At 40.8% G+C, this 21,069-nt stretch overlaps 1 protein-coding gene across 2 annotated transcripts in view; it reads left to right on the top strand.

Annotated features, from left to right (window-relative positions):
• The first annotated feature begins 732 nt into the window (after positions 1-732).
• The window catches only part of SLC12A2 (solute carrier family 12 member 2), a 109,699-nt gene continuing 89,362 nt past the window's right edge, over positions 733-21,069 (top strand). For both annotated transcript variants that reach the window (XM_019422116.2, XM_019422115.2), the window contains exon 1: positions 733-1,580. In XM_019422116.2, the coding sequence (XP_019277661.1) occupies positions 849-1,580 (732 nt within the window). In that variant the 5' untranslated portion in view covers positions 733-848. The remainder of the gene's footprint in view (positions 1,581-21,069) is intronic.

The raw sequence follows: 21,069 nt of genomic DNA, 5'->3' as shown, positions 1-21,069 counted from the left end.
ACTGCGAGCTCAGAACTTAAAAAAAAAGAGAGAGACAGAGAGAGAGAGAAATCGAAGAGAGAGAGAGCGCTCCTGGAGCCGCTGCAGTGGTGGCAACTGCCGCGGGAGCATCAGCAATCGGCGTGTGCCGAAGCAGGACTCGGCAGCCCCTTCACCCGCGGGGCCGGACGCCGTCCGCAGGCTGCTCCGCCGAGGCCTGGGCTGCCGGCCCATTGACGTGCAGCCCCAGGGGCGGGGAGAGAGGGAGGCGGCCGGGGGCCCTCTCCTCTTCGCCGCAGAGGGGGCGGGGGAAGGAGGTGGAGGGGTGGGAGGAGGGCGACGGAAGAGGAGGTAGCGGCGCGGAGATCCCGGTGACGGCGGTGAGGCGGTGCGCCGCCGCGCCTGCTCCCTGAGCGCGCTGCCGGTGCTGCTCGCGCTGCCGAGGCCCGGCGCGGACTGGACGGAGGCGTTCCTCGCGCAGGCAGCTCTCGCGTGGGGTCTCGCCGAAACCCGGGAGGGCCGGGACGCCGAGGGAGCGTCTGCCGCGCGACGCTGCGGGACCGCGGGTGGGCGGGCTGAGGGGCGGAGGAGCAGCCGACCCCGCCTCCCGCGTGCTGCAGCCGGAGCCGCCACCGCTGCGGCCCCGCCGAGGCTTTAAACAGCGGGGCCCGCCCCGCGCCCACTGCACTCGCGCGCCGACTCGGCTGCCGGCGGCGTTTGTGCCGGTCCGGGCTAGCGGCGGCGGGTGGAGGGGCGAGCAATTCCGTCACCTGGCGTCGTGGCCGCAGGCACCGCCGGCGGGGGGCGCGGAGGGCTTGCAGCCCGCGACGTCCGCCAGGCTCTCCGAGTCTGCCGGGGGTCGGGCGGCGATGGAACCGGGGCCCACGGCGCCCTCCTCCGGCGCCCCGAGGCTTCCCGGGGTCGGTGAGACGCCGCCAGCTGCCGCGCTGGCCGCCGCCGCGGTGGACCTGCCTGGCACGGCCGTGCCCTCAGCGTCCGAGGATGCTGCGGCCGCGAGCCGGGGCGGCGGCGGGGTCCGCGGGGAGGGCGCCGCGGCGGCTGGGGACGGACTGGGCAGACCCCTGGGGCCCACCCCGAGTCAGAGCCGCTTCCAGGTGGACCTGGTTTCCGAGAACGCCGGGCGGGCTGCGGCGGCCGCGGCGGCTGGTGCCGGGGCTGGGGGCAAGGAGACCCCAGCGGACGGGAAAGCTAGCGGCGAAAGCGCACCAGGCAAAGGCAGCGAGGAAGCCAAGGGCCGCTTCCGCGTAAACTTCGTGGACCCGGCTGCCTCCTCATCCGCCGACGAGAGCCTGTCGGATGCGGCGGGGGTCGGAGGCGAAGGGCCCAACGTGAGCTTCCAGAACGGCGGGGACACGGTGCTGAGCGAGGGCAGTAGCTTGCACTCGGGCGGCGGCGGCGGCAGTGGGCACCACCAGCACTACTACTATGACACCCACACCAACACTTACTACCTGCGCACCTTCGGCCACAACACCATGGACGCCGTGCCCAGGATCGATCACTACCGGCACACCGCGGCGCAGCTGGGCGAGAAGCTACTCCGGCCCAGCTTGGCTGAGCTCCATGATGAGCTTGAAAAGGTGAGCTCTCCCGGCCCCTCTCCCTGCATCCCTCTCACCAGTCCTCCCTCTTTCCCCAGCCACTGGTCCTCCTTGACCGGGGGGATGTGGCCGCCGGCTGGCCACGGGTGAGGTGGCGGGAATGGACGTGCACGACTCCGTTGGCTTCTCAGCAGTCAGCTGTCAAGGGTGGAATTGCAGAGGAATGTAACTTAATCTCATAAAAGTTTGCAGCGGGTTAAGCTAGTTAGGTAATGGAAGAGAGGCTGCATGTAACAACCTTCACCATCCACTTGTGTGTCTCCTGTATACTTTTTCTCACCCACGCTTTAACAGTCACCATCCCTCTGAATGACAGTCGTGCTTGTGGGCTCCTTAAAGGGAATGTGCGGGGAGGTTTAGGTGAGGATGTCTCTGGGGAGAGAGGGGAGAGCACCTACCATCTGCGCCCTTTTTAAAGGTTGTATTGTATGGCTTATGTACACCCACTAGGGGTCTCGAGAGTGGGAACGCTAGTGTTTGAAGGGAGAATCTTAACCGGATGTGTTTATTATAGTCTATGAATTATTAAAGCTGAAACCTGCTATCTTGACTATGCAAAGGATTATACAGATATTGAGATATGCTGTTCCTGATAATGGCATAAATCTGTTTTTTATTACGTAAATTTTTGGAGAGGACTATATAAAAAGATTACCGGGGGTCGGGGGAACGCAAAGTCCAAAATAGGGGGAGGGCAGAGAAAGAAACTGAGAAAGAGAAACAAGAGAATTGGTTTTTTTCTATGAAGGATGTCCATAACTTCTGGGGTCCTGCGTAACTGGTTACACTTAGTGAACAGAAAACCATCCCTATAAGGTCGATTGATGTCTGCAATTCTGTTTTTTATGGCCACATATGATTTTTATTTCTTCAGGGCCCAATATTATTATTTTGAGATAACCTCAACTCTTTGAGATTTGATTAATATTTAACTTTTATGAGTTCGGATTACTTGATTTCCACTTTAACAAGTATATGATGATTACATCGATGAGATATTGTGAATGCAAATGTGGAAAAGTTTAAAGACAGAAAGTATGTAATTTCTTTTGGATGTGATTATTTGATCTCATACAGTCATTTCATACAAGACCATACTTGTCTTAGTGTTTGATAATGTAACATTCATACAGTTTGAAATAATTATAGAGGTCCCAATCCTTAGCGCTTAGTGACTCTTTAAACGCCTGACATCATTTAGCTTTTGATAATACTACTCCTGTTATTCCATTCTGGTATTTTATCATATCAGAAGAAAAATGATTTTTAAAACACTTACACTTCTATACTTTCTTTCAAATTTATTATTTTTACCCTTTCAAAACTATACATCTTTGTAAAGTAGATGTGTAGGTGGTAATTTCTCTTTTATTACAGCATTTTTATTATTTAAAAAATCATAAAGCTGTATTTCAGATAACACCAAAGCTGAGTAGTTTAGTAGTAAAGCAGTCTAAATTTACCCATAAGTGTTAAAAAGGGTTTTTAAATGGAAGTATGTTATAGACCTTGGACTTGTAAGCATCCTATAAAATTGTCTGAATGGCAAAGCACTTCGAGTTCTCCAAAACTTGAGGGTTTGTGTTTGGGAGCTTTTGATCAGTTTACAGTGTCTTAAAAAGAACACCTGTATTGTTAGCTGTGTAGTTGAAGAAACCACTGAACCTTTTCAGCCTCCTCTCCTGCTTATTTTGAAGATTTCATTTTGAAGATTAGAAAGAAATGAACATCAAGGCCCGTGTTCAGTGCCTGGAAAATAATGGCTAGTATAGTTATTATTTGATACATGTTGGTCCTTCAGAAAGTACATAAACTCTAGGATTCTCTTAATTTCTACTTTATTAGATGAATATAGTATATAAAATGTTATGTTCATAGTTCATTTATGCAACAGGTGGTATAATGAGTTCTTTATAGTTTTTGTTTGTTTTTGTTTTTACCTTCTGCCCCTTGGTTCCTTTATGGTCAGTGAAAAAGGTATGTTAGGTTAACTAAGCATAGAATCTCCTATGGAAGATAATTTTGTTTAGAATTTAGCAAATGGACTGAAGAAACATGTCACGTTAAGGAATACAGATGTGGATATAGAGATATACCACTGTTGAAGGAGGGCAGGAAAGGGGTTATAACATAGTTTGACTAGATCCCAAAAGGTTGTTTATCACCCAGTCTAGATTTACTTTTACCTGCATAAAATCTCTTCTAAACTTCTAGCCCTCAATGAATCATAATATTTAGAATTCTGTAACATTGAATTCTAGCGCTTGATCAGTGTCCTGTAGGCTGCTTTGGTCACTGAGTGCTTAAGAACCTACCTTAACTGGATCTAACTCTGTGCCATGTTCTATAGCAGGACAAAAGAAGTAAAAGACAAGAGCTCTAGATCCTTATTAGGAGAAAGAACTATATTCTCAGTCTTCTACTTGAATTCCTTTCTTTGCCCACCACTGTGACTTAAACGTTTTTTCCCTAAAAATCCAAATGAAGTGCAATAAATATTCATGCTGCATCTTGCTGTCTTATGCAGCCATTGTAGAGCCAGGACTCATGAGTTTTTCCATTTATCAAATATTTATTGGAGACAGGAATTTGTTAGGTATTGGCCACCTGGCTATTGGTACTGTGGGTTGATGCAGTGGTTAGCAAAACAAATATTGTGCCTAGATATACCGTAACCAAATAGTTGCACAAATAACATAGTTTTACCAACTTTATTTGCAGTGCTATGTAAGAAAGATGTAGGGTCTAGTAAGGATATAATGGGACCTGATCATATTGGAGTTGGGAAGGCTTTTTTTCAAGAAATGTGACATCGAGCTAAAACCTAGAGGGTAAGTTAATGATAGGGCAGAACAGCATTCCAGGCCTAGGGAACAGTATATGTGAATATAGTGAGGGGAAGAGAGTGGTATGCCCAAAGAACTATCAAGAGGCCAGTAGAAGATTTTATTATAGATACAGTGGCAAGTTCTTGAAGGATTTTTCGTGAGGTAGCAACATGATCTGTTTGGTTTGAACATCTCTGGCTGCTGGATAAAGAATGGATTAGCAGGGGCAACAGTGGAAGCAGGGAGACCCAACCTATTACTGAGTTACAGATAATAACAGTTGGTGGCAGAATGAGTTGCATGCAGGTGCATTGGATATGGGAGTGAAAGAGAAGCGGATTCCCCAGTTTTGGACTTGAGTAACTGTGTAGATGGTGCCACCATTGCCTGAGGTGGCCAACCCAGGGGAAGGACTAGATATGAGAGGGGAAAGAGAGAATTGTGTTTTGAGTAGTATCTTGAGCTGGTAAGATAATTAGCCCAAGAGTCATATTGAGGGAGGGGAGCTGAATACATGTTATATCTACACAAACTTTATGTATATGTATGTATATACACATATGTACATACACATGCAGGTATGTGTACATGTGTATGTATATACATGTGTATATACGTGTGCGTATACAACAAAAATATATATGTGTGTCTATATACAGAGAGAGAGAGAGAGAGAGAGAGAACGCGCACGCACGCGCTGAAGTCATGGACTTGAAATGACTTCAGTAGAGTGGGAGGATAACAGAAAAGAATTTGAGTCGGGGAGGGGCGCCTGGGTGGCTCAGTCCGTTAAGTGTCCAACTTTGGCTTAGGTCGTGATCTCACGGTTTGTGGATTCGAGCCCCACATATCCGGCTCTGCTGTCAGCATGGAGCCTGCTTGGGGTACTCTGTCTCCCTCTTCTGCCCCTCTCCCGTGCAGGTGCATGTGCGCAGTTTCTCTCTTAATCTCTCAAAAATAAATAAACATTAAAAAAAAAAAAAAAAAAAAAGGAAATAGGGTCCGGGGTTGGGAATAGGGAATGTGTAAGTCTGTTAGAAGTTGAGGAGACGAGAGCAAGGGGAAGTGAGAAGGAGCTGCTAGGCTGGTGAGAAATAGCCAGGATAGCAATGTCAGGGAAGCTGAGAGAAGAGTTTTAAAGATGCCAGAAACTCTTCAGTGCTGATGCCAGGAATTGATTTTTTTTTAATGTTTTTCAAAAAATGAATCCAAAGTAGTGATTCTTGCCCCTACAAGAAGAAATTTAAAAGTGAAAGGCAAACAAATAAGCATTTGATGGGCAACTTCACTTACAGATGGACAACATGATGATCAAATGTAGAAAAGTTGGGTGGTAGACAATCCATAATAGCTTCTACTGGATTTAAAGCATTATTAAAAGAGTTCTAAAGGTAGAATTACCTTTGCACAGTAGTTCTTAGTCAAAGCTTGAGAGCCTTTGGTGGTTGGATGTCAAGACTTTGCATATGGCCTCTCTGTTACAGCCTTTTTCCCGAATAAGAAGAGGAGGAACTACATTTAGTGTCTTTTATGTCTCCCTGAGCTTACTCATTTTTCCTACATTGCATCAGAAGCAGTTCTTACACATGTTATTCATGATAAAATGGGTTCACAGAAGCTGAAGAAATTACTTACTGCTACTCATAGAAAGTGATACAACTGGAAATCACTCCCAGGGATTTCTCACTCTAATGCTTAGAAATAGTAAGTAGCTCTTCTCTCTTACTATGATCTCTTCTGCCTTCCTGTTCCCCAGACGTGCTGTGAGATGACAGGGATGTTGAGGGGGACATGTTGGAGATTACCAACATTATCCCTCTGCCCTGACTTCCTTAAAGTGGAATGATTATATAACTGAGAGATATGAGGAGGAATGCTTGTGAAAATGTGATTATTGATGAACATGACTGTCGCTTTCATAGGATATGGGCCTGTGTCTCATTTATCTCCATACAGAGAATAGGTACTTAATAAACATTTGTTCATTGAATGTGTCAGGGTAGGTAGTTCTTCCTTCTTAACAAGGAATTTACGTAGAACATCATACAGTATGTTATCTCCACGTACTCGTGTAGCTGCTTCTCTGAGTGGGTTGCATTGATTCTTGGACAAGAAATTCCACACACTACTAACTACTTCAGTACATAGCTTGTGTCCTTGAAGGTTCCTGAAGGAACAAGAATGGGTCACATCCTGGGAAGGGAGGGCGGGTAGGAGAGTGCCAGGACTGAATAAAGGTGGGAACCTGATAAGAAATATTTGCACATGGCAAAGTCAAACTTGAGAGATTTTACACTTTTGCCAGGGGCTCTATCCTGCTTAACCCAAGCCACCTGAAGCGAAAGCTGGTTTTTCCATAATACTGTACACAGTCCCCCAGGTAGTCTACCCTGCCTGGGTAGAAGGAAAGATAAACTTTGGGATTTAAAGTGTGGTAGAACTGTACATTGCTATCATAACTGATGTCTTCCCGATCCCATGAGACTGGACTAGTGTGTGTTGTTTTTTTGTTTTTGTTTTTTTTTTTTTAATGTATATTTTATTTTTTGAGAGAGAGAGGACAAACAGGGGAGGGGCAGAGACAGAGAGGGAGACACAATCCAAAGAAGGCTCCAGACTCTGAGATTCAGAACAGAGCCTGATGCAGGGGTCGAACCCACAATCATGAGATCATGACCTGAGCCGAAGTCAGATGCTTAACTGACTAAGCTACCCATGCACCCCTCTTGGTTCTTTGGTGTTGAGTGTGTTTGTTTCAAATAATTTTTTTTTAATTTATTTAATTTGAGAGATAGCACAAGTGGGGGAGGGGGAGAGGCAGAGAGAGAGAGCGAGCGAGAATCCCAAACATGAGGATTGTAAGAATTTGCCAGGGCAGAACCCAACACAGGGCTTGAACTCAGGAAATCAAGAGTTGGACACTTAACCAACTGAACCGCCCAGGTGCCCTTTAAATAAATTTTAATTCCATGTTTCATATATGTGTTTGGAAAGTTTCCAGTACTAATCCTATTGATACCTTGCTGAAGTGAAATGAATATGGATTTAGTTGTTCAACAAATCCTTACTGAGCACCAGCAGCAACAGCACTGTTTTAAGTGCTGGAGATACAGCCATGAACAGAGACAAATCATGGAGCTTTCATTCTAGTGTTAGGAGAAAATAAGCAAATGGGTCAGATGTAATTACTGTGCAGAAAATTAAAGGTGGTGATGGCTGGGGTAATGCTGTATAAGAGTGGTCAGAGAGGGCTTCTCTGAGGCACGAACAGACTCTAGATGAGGGATCACCCCTTGCAGATACTTGGGGTAGAAGAGCAATCTAGGCAGATGAATGAACAGCACCATGACCCTGAGGTGGAAGTGTGTCGGGGGTGATTGAGATACGAGAAGGCAGCAGTACTGGAGGAAAAAGAGGGAGAGAGAGGAGAGGAGGTCAGAGCAGTTGTGAGGAGCAAGCCTAAAGTAATGGTGTTTGAGGTGATGACAGGTATTAAGGTGCTAGGTATATTTAAAAGATAGAATTGTTGGGATTTGCTGATTGTTTGCATGACGGGTGCATGGAAAGATTAATGCTAGGGTTTGTTCCCTGTTTGGAATGGAGTTGATACTTGAGATGAGGAAGATTGTGGAAAGAGCAGGTTTGGGAGGTGGATTCAAGAGTTGGTTTCATTGTGCAAATTAGTTCTACCATGGGGCAGGCACTAACAAAATGACAGCCTCTACTTTGTGAAATAATAGTACTTAAAAATGGGTTTTAATTTGTAGCTTAAAAATGTGCTTTTATACTTCAAATTTTAGGTCAAGCCATGAATCAGTAGTTGTTCAGAAAGAGTATACAGCAGAGTACAAAGGAGTGGGCAACAAAGGAGTGAGGGATGGACAACAATGAAAACAACTTAAAATAATTGAAGTTAAAAACATATCAATGTTTTCTTATTTAAAATATGAAAGCTGTCATCTGCCACTGACTCCTTTATCCTGTGATTTTTTTTACTAGAATCTGTATCAGTGCTGTCTAAAAGCTGTTACGAAAAACTGGGTACTGATAGAGAACTTGGGGATTTCTAATTAGAAGGTGGGAAAAATCTAAAAAGCAAAAACAGCTTAGTGGAATGTTGTCTCTGCAGAAGCTAATTATGACAGGTGATTTGTAGTGCCCTTGGGCTCTGAAATTTCCTTGCTTTAAATTTTCACTATGCTGTTTTTCAACATTGACTGATGAGACATTCATCTAGGTTGAGAATCATAGAAACATCTGAGATGGTTCTTTGTTTTGGTGTCACTTAGTTCCTTCAACAGTGTGGTTTCTAACAGAGTTAACTGTATAAGTCATTTTGGGGCTTTGTGGAGGGTAGGTGACTTTGTAAGGTAGGCTTGATTTTTCCAGTGGAGATTTAAAGGACCTGTGAGGGGGCGCCTGGGTGGCTCAGTCGGTTAAGCGTCCTACTTCAGCTCAGGTCACGATCTTGCGGTCCGTGAGTTCGAGCCCCGCGTCGGGCTCTGGGCCGATGGCTCAGAGCCTGGAGCCTGCTTCCGATCCTGTGTCTCCCTCTCTCTCTGCCCCTCCCCCGTTCATGCTCTGTCTCTCTCTGTCTCAAAAATAAATAAACATTAAAAAAAAATTTTTTTTTAAAGGACCTGTGAGGACCCTGACCACCTGCTGTGCTATGGCTTCTGTGCTATCATTTTATTTAAATAGTTCTTGTTAAAGTGACCGGTGACCTCCATCCTATTACCATGTCCAGAAAACCTTCTCCCCTCACCCCCACCTCCTCAGCACTCAACCTTCCAGCAGAATTTGATTTTCTCTTGAGGTCTTCTTTGCCCTTCTTGGACTTTGTAACACCACTTTGCCTTTTAACTTTTCTCCCTTTCTGGCTCTTTGAGCACAGGGTCTTAGGCAGTCTCCATCATGTCCAAATTGGCCTTCCTCAAGGCTTGATTCTGCCTTTTCTTCTTCCTCTGTTTTCCTTTTTCTTTCCCTATGCTGTATCATCTGTAGGCTAACGAATCCCCAAATTTTGTGTCCTACCCACATCTCTTTAGTGCGTTCAGGACATCCAGTGACTATGGGATATTTTTGCTTCTTATCTGAAGGACACCCTGTACTCACACACCTAGGATTTTCTCCCTCCCATTCCAAAAGCAAAACGACCCAGGCATCTTCCAGTATGCCCTGTGTCTCCATGGATGGTACCACTATTCATTGTTACACAGGTGAGAAGTATATGAGTGAGTCATCCTTGATACTTTTTTTCATCCTCCCTCATCAAGTTTATCACCAAGTGCTTTGTATCCCCTTTATTTCCTAAATATTCTTTTCATCTTCACTATTCCCATCCTAAACCAAACTGTAGCATGTCCCTCTGTAACCTAATAACTGGATTTCCCCTATTCACTGTGCACTCCCAACACTGTTGTACCTAGAGTAGTTTTAAAACAAAAAGGATATGTTATCCCTTGGCTTAAAACTAGCACCTCATTGTCCATGTCTGGCTTACCTGTTCCTCACTGTTTCAGTTACTCAGTGGCACAGTATTTCCTTTGGCCATAGGGCCTTTGTACATAATATTGTCCAAGATCTCTTCTTCCCTTCTCCTCCATACATGCATTGTTAACTTTTCAGTTTTAAGATTTCACTCCCATCCTGTTTCCTCAGAGAGGAAGCTTTTATCCTCTAGCTGGGACAAAACACTTCTTCCCTGAGAGCATTTATATCATGTAATAATAGTATATTTATTAATGTGGTTATTTGAATTGGCATGAGTTGACTTCAGGCTCCCTGAGAAGCAAACTATGTCTGTGGCTACTTATCATTATGTGTTTCTAGTACCTTTTATATAGTTTTGACTGTAGCATGCCCTGAACCAATACATTTTGAAATAGAGAACTCATTCTTTGTAAATTAATGGAATACAAAAGAATCTTATACTCTTTGACACACCTTATATTTGTTATTTAGAATCTCTAAAGGACATTTGACAGACAAATTACCCCAATATGCATATTGGGAGTTTAAGAAGCCGAAGAGCCCAGTAAGTAACCTGTCCACAATCCTAGGACTTGTAACTACCTGAGCCAGGGTTGGAACTTGGAGCAAATATTCTGACTTTAAGTTGGTGTTAATTCCAGGATCCTGTAGTTTAATACTGTATAAGTTCTTTGTTATTTTGGTGATTGTTTTCATTTTTAAATACCCATGACAGTTGTTTTTAAGTTCATTGAAGATAATGTAGGACAGATTTGGAATCCTCAGTATTATTGTATGAATGTATATCTTTTTCTAGTGGAAAGTCTTTTAAAAAAAATTATAAGAGGGGTGCCTGGAAGGCTCATTCGGTAGGTCATGATCTCACATTTTGTGAGTCGAGCCCAGCATCGGGCTCTGTGCTGACAGCTCAGAGCTTCATGCCTGCTTCAGATACTTGTGCCCACCTTTCTCTCTGCCCTCCCCCACTCACACTCTGTCTCTGTCTCAAAAAGAAATAAACATTAAAAAATAAAAATTTTAAAAATTAAATATAAGAAAGTTTTTTTTTTTTGTTTTTTTTTTTTTTTTTTAAGATTTAATTGTCAGTAATCTGCATACCCAAATGGAGCTCAAACTTCTAACCCCAAGATCAAGAGTCCTGTGCTCTGCTGACTGAACCAGCCAGTCGCCCCTGAGGAAGTTTGTTATAAATGGAATCTTAACTAAGGTTTTGTTTCCTCTGCCTTTCCCTATCCATACATACCTCCCAAAAGACCTAAATTTTTTAATGTTATAGGGCTATGCTTTCTGCTAGTGTAACCAGTAGTCCTATGTGGCTGTGAAACTAAGTATAAATTTAAGTTTAAAATTCAGTTTTTCAGTTACTAGAGCTACATTTTATGTGCTTGAATACCCACATGTGGCTAATGGCTACCCAAGTGGGCAGCTGGAGAGCTGGAAAATTTCCATCATTACAGAGAGATCGATTAGAACATGCTGTCAAGGGAAGTAATACTTAATAGGACTTTTTTCCTTCCTTCATTTCTCCTTTCTTTTCTTCCATATTAAATAGCCTAGTTTAAAATTACTAAAGTCAGGGGTGCCTGGGTGGCTCAGTCTGTTGAGTGTCCAACTTCAGCCTAGGTCATGATCTCCACAGCTCATGAGTTCGAGCCCCACATCAGGCTCTGTGCTGCACATCAGGCTCAGAGCATGGAGCCTGCTTCGGATTCTGTGTCTGCCTCTGTCTCTGCCCCTAACCCACTTGCATTCTCTCTCAAAAATAAACATTAACAAAGTTTTTAATTATTAAAGTCAAATTTTCTTGTAATTTTGCATGGGATCCTTCCTCATATAAAGGTGTTTAGACATATTAGGCCCTCCATGAAGTGTTTGTTGAATCAGTGGAAACTTCCCATTTCCATCTGAGACTGAAAATCTGGGTCTTTAATTGGAAAGGTTATAAGGAATTTCTTAATATTGTATAAAGTGTTAAGGTTTCCAAAGCACTCTTAACTTACATATCTGTATTTCGTCTTCAAATCTATCTTTGGAGGAGGTAAGTTTTAAGAAGATCTTGAAGTAGCAGTCTCATTTTGCAAGGTCTGGTTTGTCTAAAGTCAACACAACTGATACTTGGTGAGGCTGAATCTTGTTGAAGCTGGGTCTTTGCCTTCCTCTCCTTTTCTTCTGAACCAGTGATTTCTAAATAAGAATCCCCTGGAGAAAAACTACAGACTCCTTTCTTCCAAAATTTTTAAAAAGCTTTCCTGGTGTTTCCCAGAGAGCCAGGTTTAAGAACCAGTGTCCCAGAGCATGTTGAGAGTCTTACACTTTGGTTATGCCTATGACAGTAGTACATTGTTATTTTTTGATGTGCTGATGATACTCAACTTTAAAATACCCTTATATAGGATAAGGGTACTACTATCAAGATCTCCCTTTAACCCTTCAATAACATGTACTGAATTGCATTAAGTTACCAGTTATTGGATATCTGTCATGTTTCAGGAGCTTTCTGTAGTCTGAGCACAATTAACTTGCAAACCAGGTAATTTATCAATAGACAAACTCAGAGGCTAATAGAACTTGCTGAAGTCTCTTAGCCAGTAAGTGATAGATGGCTGTTTATATATACCTGGAAACATAAACAAAAGCTTACCTGTGAGGTATTAGGGCCGACATGTATATTGCTTTTTAAGTGGCCTCTTAAAATCCTGTAGGGAGGGGCGCCTAGGTGGCCCAGTAGGTAAAGCTTCTGACTTCGGCTCAGTCATGATCTCACAGTTCATTGGTTAGAGCCCCGTGGCAGGCTTTGTGCTGATAGCTCAGAGCCTGGAGCCTGCCTCCGATTCTGTGTCTCAGTCTCTCTGCCCCTCCCCCGCTTGTTCTCTCTCTCCCTCTCTCTGTCTCTCTCAGTCTCTGTGTGTGTGTGTGTGTGTCTGCCTTTCTGTCTGTCTGTCTCTGTGTCTCTCAAAAGTAAATAAAATCCTGGGGCACTTGGGTGGCTCAATAGGTTAACCGTCCGACTTTGGCTCAGGTCATGATCTCCTGGTTCACGAGTTTGAGCCCTGCATCAGGCCCTGTGCTGACAGCTCACAGCGTGGAGCCTTTTTCAGATTCTCTGTCTCCCTCTCTCTCTACCCCTCCCCTGCTTCTACTCTGTCTCTCTCTCAAAAATCAATAAAATATTAAAAAATAATAAAATTCTGTAGGGAAATCAGAGGTATTATAAGTACTAAGTGGTAAGTCTGAATCCTGAAGAGTTCATGTGGAGTAGTTGGGCCTACATACTACTTTCTCTTTTATAGGACCTAATTGTTTTAGACATAAACACTCAGTCTTTCTATTTTAGAAATTAAGTTTTATGATAAATTACTTCCAGCATTGGTTTATCTGTAAATTTCTAGAAATAATAATATGCAATTCTGTAAGTTTGTAGGCTTGGAAAAATTACTTGACTGTGAGTTAATCCCAATTATTTGGAACATTTGCTGACCAAAAAAAAAAAAAGAGAGAGAGAGAAAAGCTGATCTCTTAAACAGAACAACAACAATAAAGGAAAGGTTTTCACATAAAAGGGATTCGACTGACTACACCTATACTTGGAAACTGTATAGTTATACTTTATTCACAGTGATCACAAATATGGTGCTCTGGTTTCCAGAACCAAAGTAAGTTGGAAGGGAAAATGAATACTGGCAGAGGTGGATCCAGAGATAGGTAGCATGTCATAGAGGCAGAAGGCAAGTAAATCATAAAAAGCAGAAACGAGGTTTTCAGTAAATAGCAGTCTAGAATAGCCCTTTAGAATCGATGCAAAGAACAGCACCTGAATGTTGGTTATTGTAGCATCTCCATTGCACAGTGCTGGCACAAAATTATTTTTGTTTTGTTTATTTTTACAATAGTATTTTAAATCTTAAAAGAGACTCCAGGAATGTACATTTTTGGGAAATTTCAGTCTCAAGCCATCCTAGAGTATCAAATTTTAAGAAGCTGAAAATTAATCCTTTTTTATAAAACTAACCATGTAAAAATTTACTCCAGGGTTTCATTTTTTACTTAATTTAAAATGTTTTGTTATTATTTCATTATGCAAAGAAAAAATAGAAGATTAGGAAAATAAGGAAAGCTTAACATTCTTGTGTTTTTGTGTGCATTCTATAAACTATACTTTTATAGTTGACTCTTCCCATCTAGCATTAAATAATCATTAGTAAATAAGTAATAGAAGTTTTCTGTTACCCACAGTAATCTTCTGTTTAAGTGCATGTTTGGATAATGTTCTCATACATATACCCTGTGATAAAGACCTGCTAATTTGCATTTTCTCTTCGCAGACTTACTTAGTCATTTACATCTATCATGATTTGGTTGTAATTGCTTGGTATTTTTGATATTTGTTTTCTGTTTTCTTGTTTCTTATTCTTCTAATCCTCTTTTCGTATTATCTTTTGTACTAATCACATATCTTTTGGTATTGCATTTTAATTCTTCTTTTGACTTTCCAGTGATATATTTCTTTGCCTTATTATTTTAGTGGTTGCTCTATTTAGAGAGAATATTGAATTTCTTTAGCTAAAATCTGGGAACCTTAACAGAGACTCTTTTCCTTAGTGTTCTGGTTGTTATAAATTAGAAACCCCAATACAGTGTTGTAATTTTTGCTTTCAAAAACCATATGGTTTTAAAAAAAGAAAAGAAAAAAGAAGAGGGACACCTGGGTGGTTCAGTCAGTTAAGTGGCTGACTCTTGATATTAGGTCAGGTCCTGAGATCAAGCTCTGTGTCGGGCTCTGAGCTGAGCCTGGAGCCTGCTTGGGATTCTTTCTTTCCCTCTCTCACTGCTCCTCCCCCTACTCATGCTCTTTCTGTCTGTCTCTCAAAAAAAGAAAGAAAAATTGAAAAAAGAGAGAAGAAAAGAAAGTTGGATGTATGGTATATTACGCTCCTATATTCCCATTCATTTTCATTTCTTCTTGTAGATTTCTGTTGCTATCTGATACTGTTTTCCTCCCTTAACTACTTCTTGTAAAGGAGGTCAACTGATAACAATTTTTTTTGTTTTTTTAATGTAAAAATGTCTTTATTTCACTTCATGTTTGAAAGATAGTTTTGCTGGATGTACACTTCTTGGTTGACAGGGTTTTCTTCTTTCAGCTCTTTGAGTATGTACTTCCAATGTCTTGTGGCAGCCATTGTTTCTGATAAGGCCATTGACCATATTATTTTCTCTTTACTTTTGGCTTTCAACATTTGTATGTAGGTGTGTTTTCTTTCTGTGTGTATCCTTTTTGGTTTTGTTAAGTTTCTTCTCTTTGTAAGTTAATGCTTTTCACTGCTTCTGGCTGCCATTTCCATTCTGCTTTTGAGTCCATTTTGTGAATTTTTCATTTCAGTTTTTGTGACTTTCAGGTCTAGAATTTCTAGTTTTGAAAATACAGCTTCTGTTTCTCTGTTGAGATTCCCTTTCTGTTACTCACTGATATATTCACCTTTAGTTTTGTTAACATATTTATTATAGCTGTTTTAAAGTCTTTATCAACTAAATGCAACATCTGAGCCTACTTGGGGTTAATTTTTAGTGATTGTTTTTTTCCTAAGTATGAGTTATAGTTCCTTTTTATTAATTTGGAGGTGAAAATTGTACATGCTGATAATATGTTATAGCACCTTTGGGTGGTGATGGTTGTTTTATTTTCTTTTAAGGATTGTTGTTTTTTGTTCCAAAAAGTATTTAACTTGCCTGGGCTTAGACTACAAACTGGTTTCTGTCATTCCACTATGCAGTAGGTTTTCAGCTGACAATTTTTTAGTCTGCCTCTTTGGACTGGGAAGTCTCCCCTGTGCAATTTAGTGGTTTGCCAAGATTTAGGGCTTACCCTTGATATCATTCAGGTTTTCTTTTCTGGAGATTGCCACTTAATTTCCAATTTCTCTTTTGGCTTTGGACTATCTTCTCTTCTATTTCTAAGTACTAAGGCTTCTATTCATTCAAGTTACACACAGTTGGGGAATGCTCTCCATTAAAAAAGACATCAAACTTAGGGATCTCACCCTGTGCCTCTGTATCTATAAAGAATGTTTCCTTTCTGGTTTTTGCTTTTTTTCTATCTGCTTTAGGTTCTTCACCATGCATGTGTAGTTGAGCTGTCAGTCAGGGATTTAAATCTTGGCCTTCCACTTACTATTTGTGTGACCTTGAGAAAAAGGACTTGCCACCTTTGATCTGAAAGATGATATTTTTTATAGTGAGAAATACCATATATTGATGTGAAAAATACATGAAACAACAAGTGTATGCCATACTCTGACTGTAGTTTTTGCTATCACGTGGTTCTCTATATTGCTTTTATAATATTTTACCTACTTAGGATGCCACTGGTCATGTATCTATGTCCCTAACATCTTTTGATTCTTCTTATTTAAAAAATAAAACAGTTTGGGGGAGCCTGAGTGGCTTTGTCCAATAAGTGTCCAAGTCTTGATTTTCCCACTCAGGTCATGATCTCATGGTTTGTGAGATCAAGCCCTACATTGGGCTCTGCACTGACAGCATGGAGCCTGGTTGGGATTCTCTCTGTGCTACTCTCTTTGCCCCTCCCTCACACATGCATGCATGCATGCTCCCTCTTTCTCTCTCCAAATAAATAAAGTTTAAAAAAAAACGTGAGATAAAGATCACACAGTTATTGATACTGGGAGGTATAAGTTTTCTGGTAGTTTGAGTTATGTTCATACTGTTGGAGTTAGCAAGTTGTGTGGGATTTGAAATGATGCATACATCATGCTATTTTTAATGCACAGTGTTGTAACTCATTCTTGAATGGCTAGTAAAGAGCATGATGGGCTAGGTAGAGGACTGAATTCTTTGACTGTAATCAGCAGTTCTGACTTGGTTCATTGTAAAGTCACATGGTCACACCATCCACTTTTATCTGTGGCACTTGAGTTTTGAGCTTTGCATTAATGCCACTGGATATTAATAGACCATTGTTAACCAGAGCAGATTGGATTCCTGTAAAACAATACTTTGTTTTGAGAGAGTAGTCTGTATGGGGAGCATTACACTGAATACACCAATCACCGACAGCACGGATAGGAAATGTTGGTAGCTTTGGGATGATATAATTGGCTAGTACTTGATGAAAAAATTGTTAGAATAAACCCAGCCACTTTGGCATCTAAATGTATATATGTACGCATCCATTTTTAGTTACTAATTTTACTATGTTTCAGGATTTAATTTAATGCTTTAGTTTACAATAGTAAACAGATGCTGTTAAATTATATGCAAGATTTTTATCTTTAAAATGTCTTTAGTAATACCTTATTCAGAAGTTTAAGGATTTAAATTGCATTTTTTTGGTGAACTTTAACCTTTCTTTAAATGTAATTTGGGGTTTATTTAAATCCATAATAATATGCTTATAAACGAAGAATAATTCTTATTTATTAATAGTCCTGAAATAGATATTCACTCTTTTGCCTGTCATTAGCATTGATTAAATTTGCTTAAATAAAGCTGGGCCCAGAAGTTTGCTTCTCTTCTCAGACCATGCTAGCTAATGTTAACCCTAACTGATGTAAAGTGATTCTCCTTTCTCACTAAAGGAAATAGTGAAGAGAGGAAGCTGTCTAGTTTACTAAGCACATTTTTAGTGCCAGGTGAGTCACAAAAACATTTCCAGCAGTGTGATCTGTAATGATCAAAGCCATGTTATTTGTACTGTATTCTACTAAGTTGCTGGTAGGGTAGGTGGTAAGTCTTTTACCAGAACGGTGATCCTATTTGTATGTAAAGGTCATTATTTTTAATTTTATCCTTCCAGAGGTAATATAATTCCTACTAATATCAATTTATAAGAAGCTGTATGGTAGAGTCTAGATAAATACTGTTTTGTAGTATTTACTTTCATGTATTTGTTTAACATCTGGTTATAAACACACAGCATGGAAAGTTGCAGTAATAGATTGCTAATTAGTTGTTTGTAATAATAGCTCAAATCTATTCAGTAATTACTTGTTAGTGCTAGGCAAGAATATAGGAAAATATATATATATATACTTATATATTTATATATAATTTATATATTTATATATACATAAAATTTATATAAAATTTATATATATATATATGAATATAGCAAAGAAAAAGACATAAAGCATAAATGATGATCTGTACAGTCATCATCCAGATCAAGAAACAGAACATTGCTGGTACCCCAAACACCCTCTGTGCACCTCTTTCAAATCCTCCCTCCCCCACCTACTGTCCTGACTTAATGGTGATGATTTGCTTGGGAGTTGGTCTTGATTTTATCTAATGCTTTTTGTTAGCTTTATGTGTTCCTGAAAAGTATTAGTCTAGTTTGCCTGCTTTAAAACTTCATATAAATAGAATCATACAGTATATTTTTATCTATCATCTTTTGCTCACTGTTATGGTTGTGTATTTATAATTCATTCAGTTTTATTTCTATTTATCTTCCACTGCGTAAAATGTTACAGTTTATTCTGCAGTTATGTGTTTGGATTGTTTTTGGCAGTTATTAACCAGTGTTGATAGGAACATTTTTATACACATGTCCTGCTTCATATTATATTTTGTATCTGTAGGGCTATCCCTTAAAGTAGAATTGCTGGGTTGAATGGTATGCATGTTTTCAGTTTGAGAAGATAATGCCCAAATTTATTTTCCAAAGCCGTTTATTAATTTATATTACCGCCAGCAGTGTATGAGAGTTTTTGTGTTCTGTGAATCATCATGTTTTTTCACTTGATCTTCTCAAACAGTATGGAGTAGCTAATATTACCTCCAGCTGACAGATGTGGACCCTGAGGGCCAGAGGGGTTAAATAGCTTCCCAGAATTTACATAGCTACTGAATAGCAGAGCCAGAATTTGAACCTGGATCTGACTCAGGAATAGACACTTCAGATTTCACTTGTACCATTACATGACATTGTTTGGAAAATAGACCTGACCTGTAAAGGGTCAATATTCATTTACTATGTCTTTGACAAAAATCATAGGAAAGGTCCGCGCCTTTGTGGATGCTCCATTTTAATGCATAATGAAGGAGTGGAGGTGGATGCATAGATTACAAATACTGAGTGAATAAAAAGATAATCACAGAATGCCATTGTGCTATGAGGACAATAAAAGGAGCACTGATGAGGAGAAACTGTACGTCGGGCAGCCTGGGACGGAGGAGCCACACTTAATCTACGACCTAAAAGATTTGAAGGAGCCAGTCATCTTCAGAGTGTGTTACAGGCAGAGGGAACAGCAAGCAAAATGCCCCCCCCCCCCCCCGAGAAAGTACTTTAAAACCAGTATTACAACAATAAAGCAATATTACATCAAATTAAATATTTTAGCGCGCTTTCAGTAATTTTCTAACTTAAAGGATAGGAGTTTGAGGGTGTATAAAGATATGTATGATAACTTCCAAGGAAATTTACAGAAATAGGAAAGTGGTCTGTAATTGGAAATGTTTACTGTTTCTTTAATCTTGTTATACGTGGTAACAAAACATTGATGATAAGTCTCAAAAATTCTGGGTAGGTAATTTTATTTTTCAAACCTTCCTGGAAAGGCATGGATGTGTAGGTGGATCCAGGAGTCAAGAGGTTACAATGGTAAAAGCATATGATGGATGAAAGAAACTTGTATGACCTAGAACATTTGATATAAAGGAGTTACTAGCTGAAGCACCTGATGTGGGTTTTTAAGTGAAAAATAGAAAATCCTAGGTAATGTAAAACTGAATGATAGGCCTTTTTTTTTTTTTTTAACCTACTTTCTGTGCCATGATAGCCTCCAAATACACTATTAAAGTTAAATACCAGCTACAGCTCTATTGGTACACAATTTTATATTTAAACATTTGACATGTCTTCCCAGATAGATTTTGTCTGGACCGTAGCTATTCTTTCTCTTCCATAGGGGGTCCAGGGCAGCTGTCTTTAAGAATCCTCTAGGGCAAAGAGTTTTGTAGACACTGTAGACCCTGGGGCATTTCTACAAAGCACAAACAGGTTTAAAAATAATCCCTTGTAGTTCCATCCCATGTAGAACTTGTGTCTTTGTTAGGAGGACAATGTCAGAAGCTTTTAGCTTCTTTAGATGTGGAAGCAGAGGGAGGAGGGAAAGATGAAACAAGGTTGAAGAGTGAAAATAGCTGGGAAATTGCCAAGTTTGAGCAGGACATTTTCCTGAGTTGGGTGATTTGTCTGTCTTTTGTCCCCTTGCCCAAAATATTTTAATTGGCTCACTGTTGTATGTGAACTTCTACCATTTAGAAGATTCTCAGGGTGCCTGAGTGGCTCAGTCTGTTAAGCATCTGACTTCGGGTCAGGCCAGTGATTTCACGGCATGTGAGTTCGAGCCCCACATCGGGCTCTGTGCTGAAAACTCAGAGCCTGGAGCCTGCTTCAGATTCTGTGTCTCCCCCTCTCTCTGCCCCTCCCATGCTCATGCTCTGTCTCTCTCTGTTTCTTGATAATAGATAAACATTAAAAAAAAAAATGAGAAGATTCTCTGCACTGTCACATTAATAGCTGTATAGTTTGGGCTGTGTTAACCTCTTAAAAGACTGTTTCCTCATTTTTAAGTGAAGATAATACCTACCTCTCAAAGATGTGCCAATTTAGGGAAATAGGACGTGTAAACATTTAGGGAAATGTCTGGCACAGTAGTTTTCAGTAAATGGTGACTGTTACTAAAGTAAGCCAGACAGATTATGAAGGTCTCACATACTAAGAATTCTTGGTTGACCTAAGGTAATGAGTAACGAGTCATAGATTATGTGCAGCTATATTTTGTAAGAAACTTTTGCTTATTAAAAGCAGGAAAAGCTATATATCATCGTATCTGGCAATATTAGTAGAAGAATTCTGGTGTGTATCACAGACTGGAATTGATAGGGTTAGATTCAGTGTCAGGGTTCACCTCACCCCCAAATATATAAAATCAAACTATTTTTTAACCCACAAACCAATTCTCATCCAGAATTGAACTCTTTGCAAGTAATTGGGAAGACATCATTCTTATCTCTGTTATGTTTTCCAGATGTTCATGTGCTTATAGAAAATAGTAAGGGGGTAGGTCAGAAACACGTGGAACTAAGTGCACTAAGGCAGCTTGTGATAACTGCTAACT

This window comes from Panthera pardus, unplaced genomic scaffold (assembly GCF_024362965.1).
Source record: "Panthera pardus isolate Hobbes unplaced genomic scaffold, ASM2436296v1 HiC_scaffold_2, whole genome shotgun sequence".
Taxonomy (NCBI): domain Eukaryota; kingdom Metazoa; phylum Chordata; class Mammalia; order Carnivora; family Felidae; genus Panthera; species Panthera pardus.
This window is presented reverse-complemented; position numbering and strand designations above follow the sequence as displayed.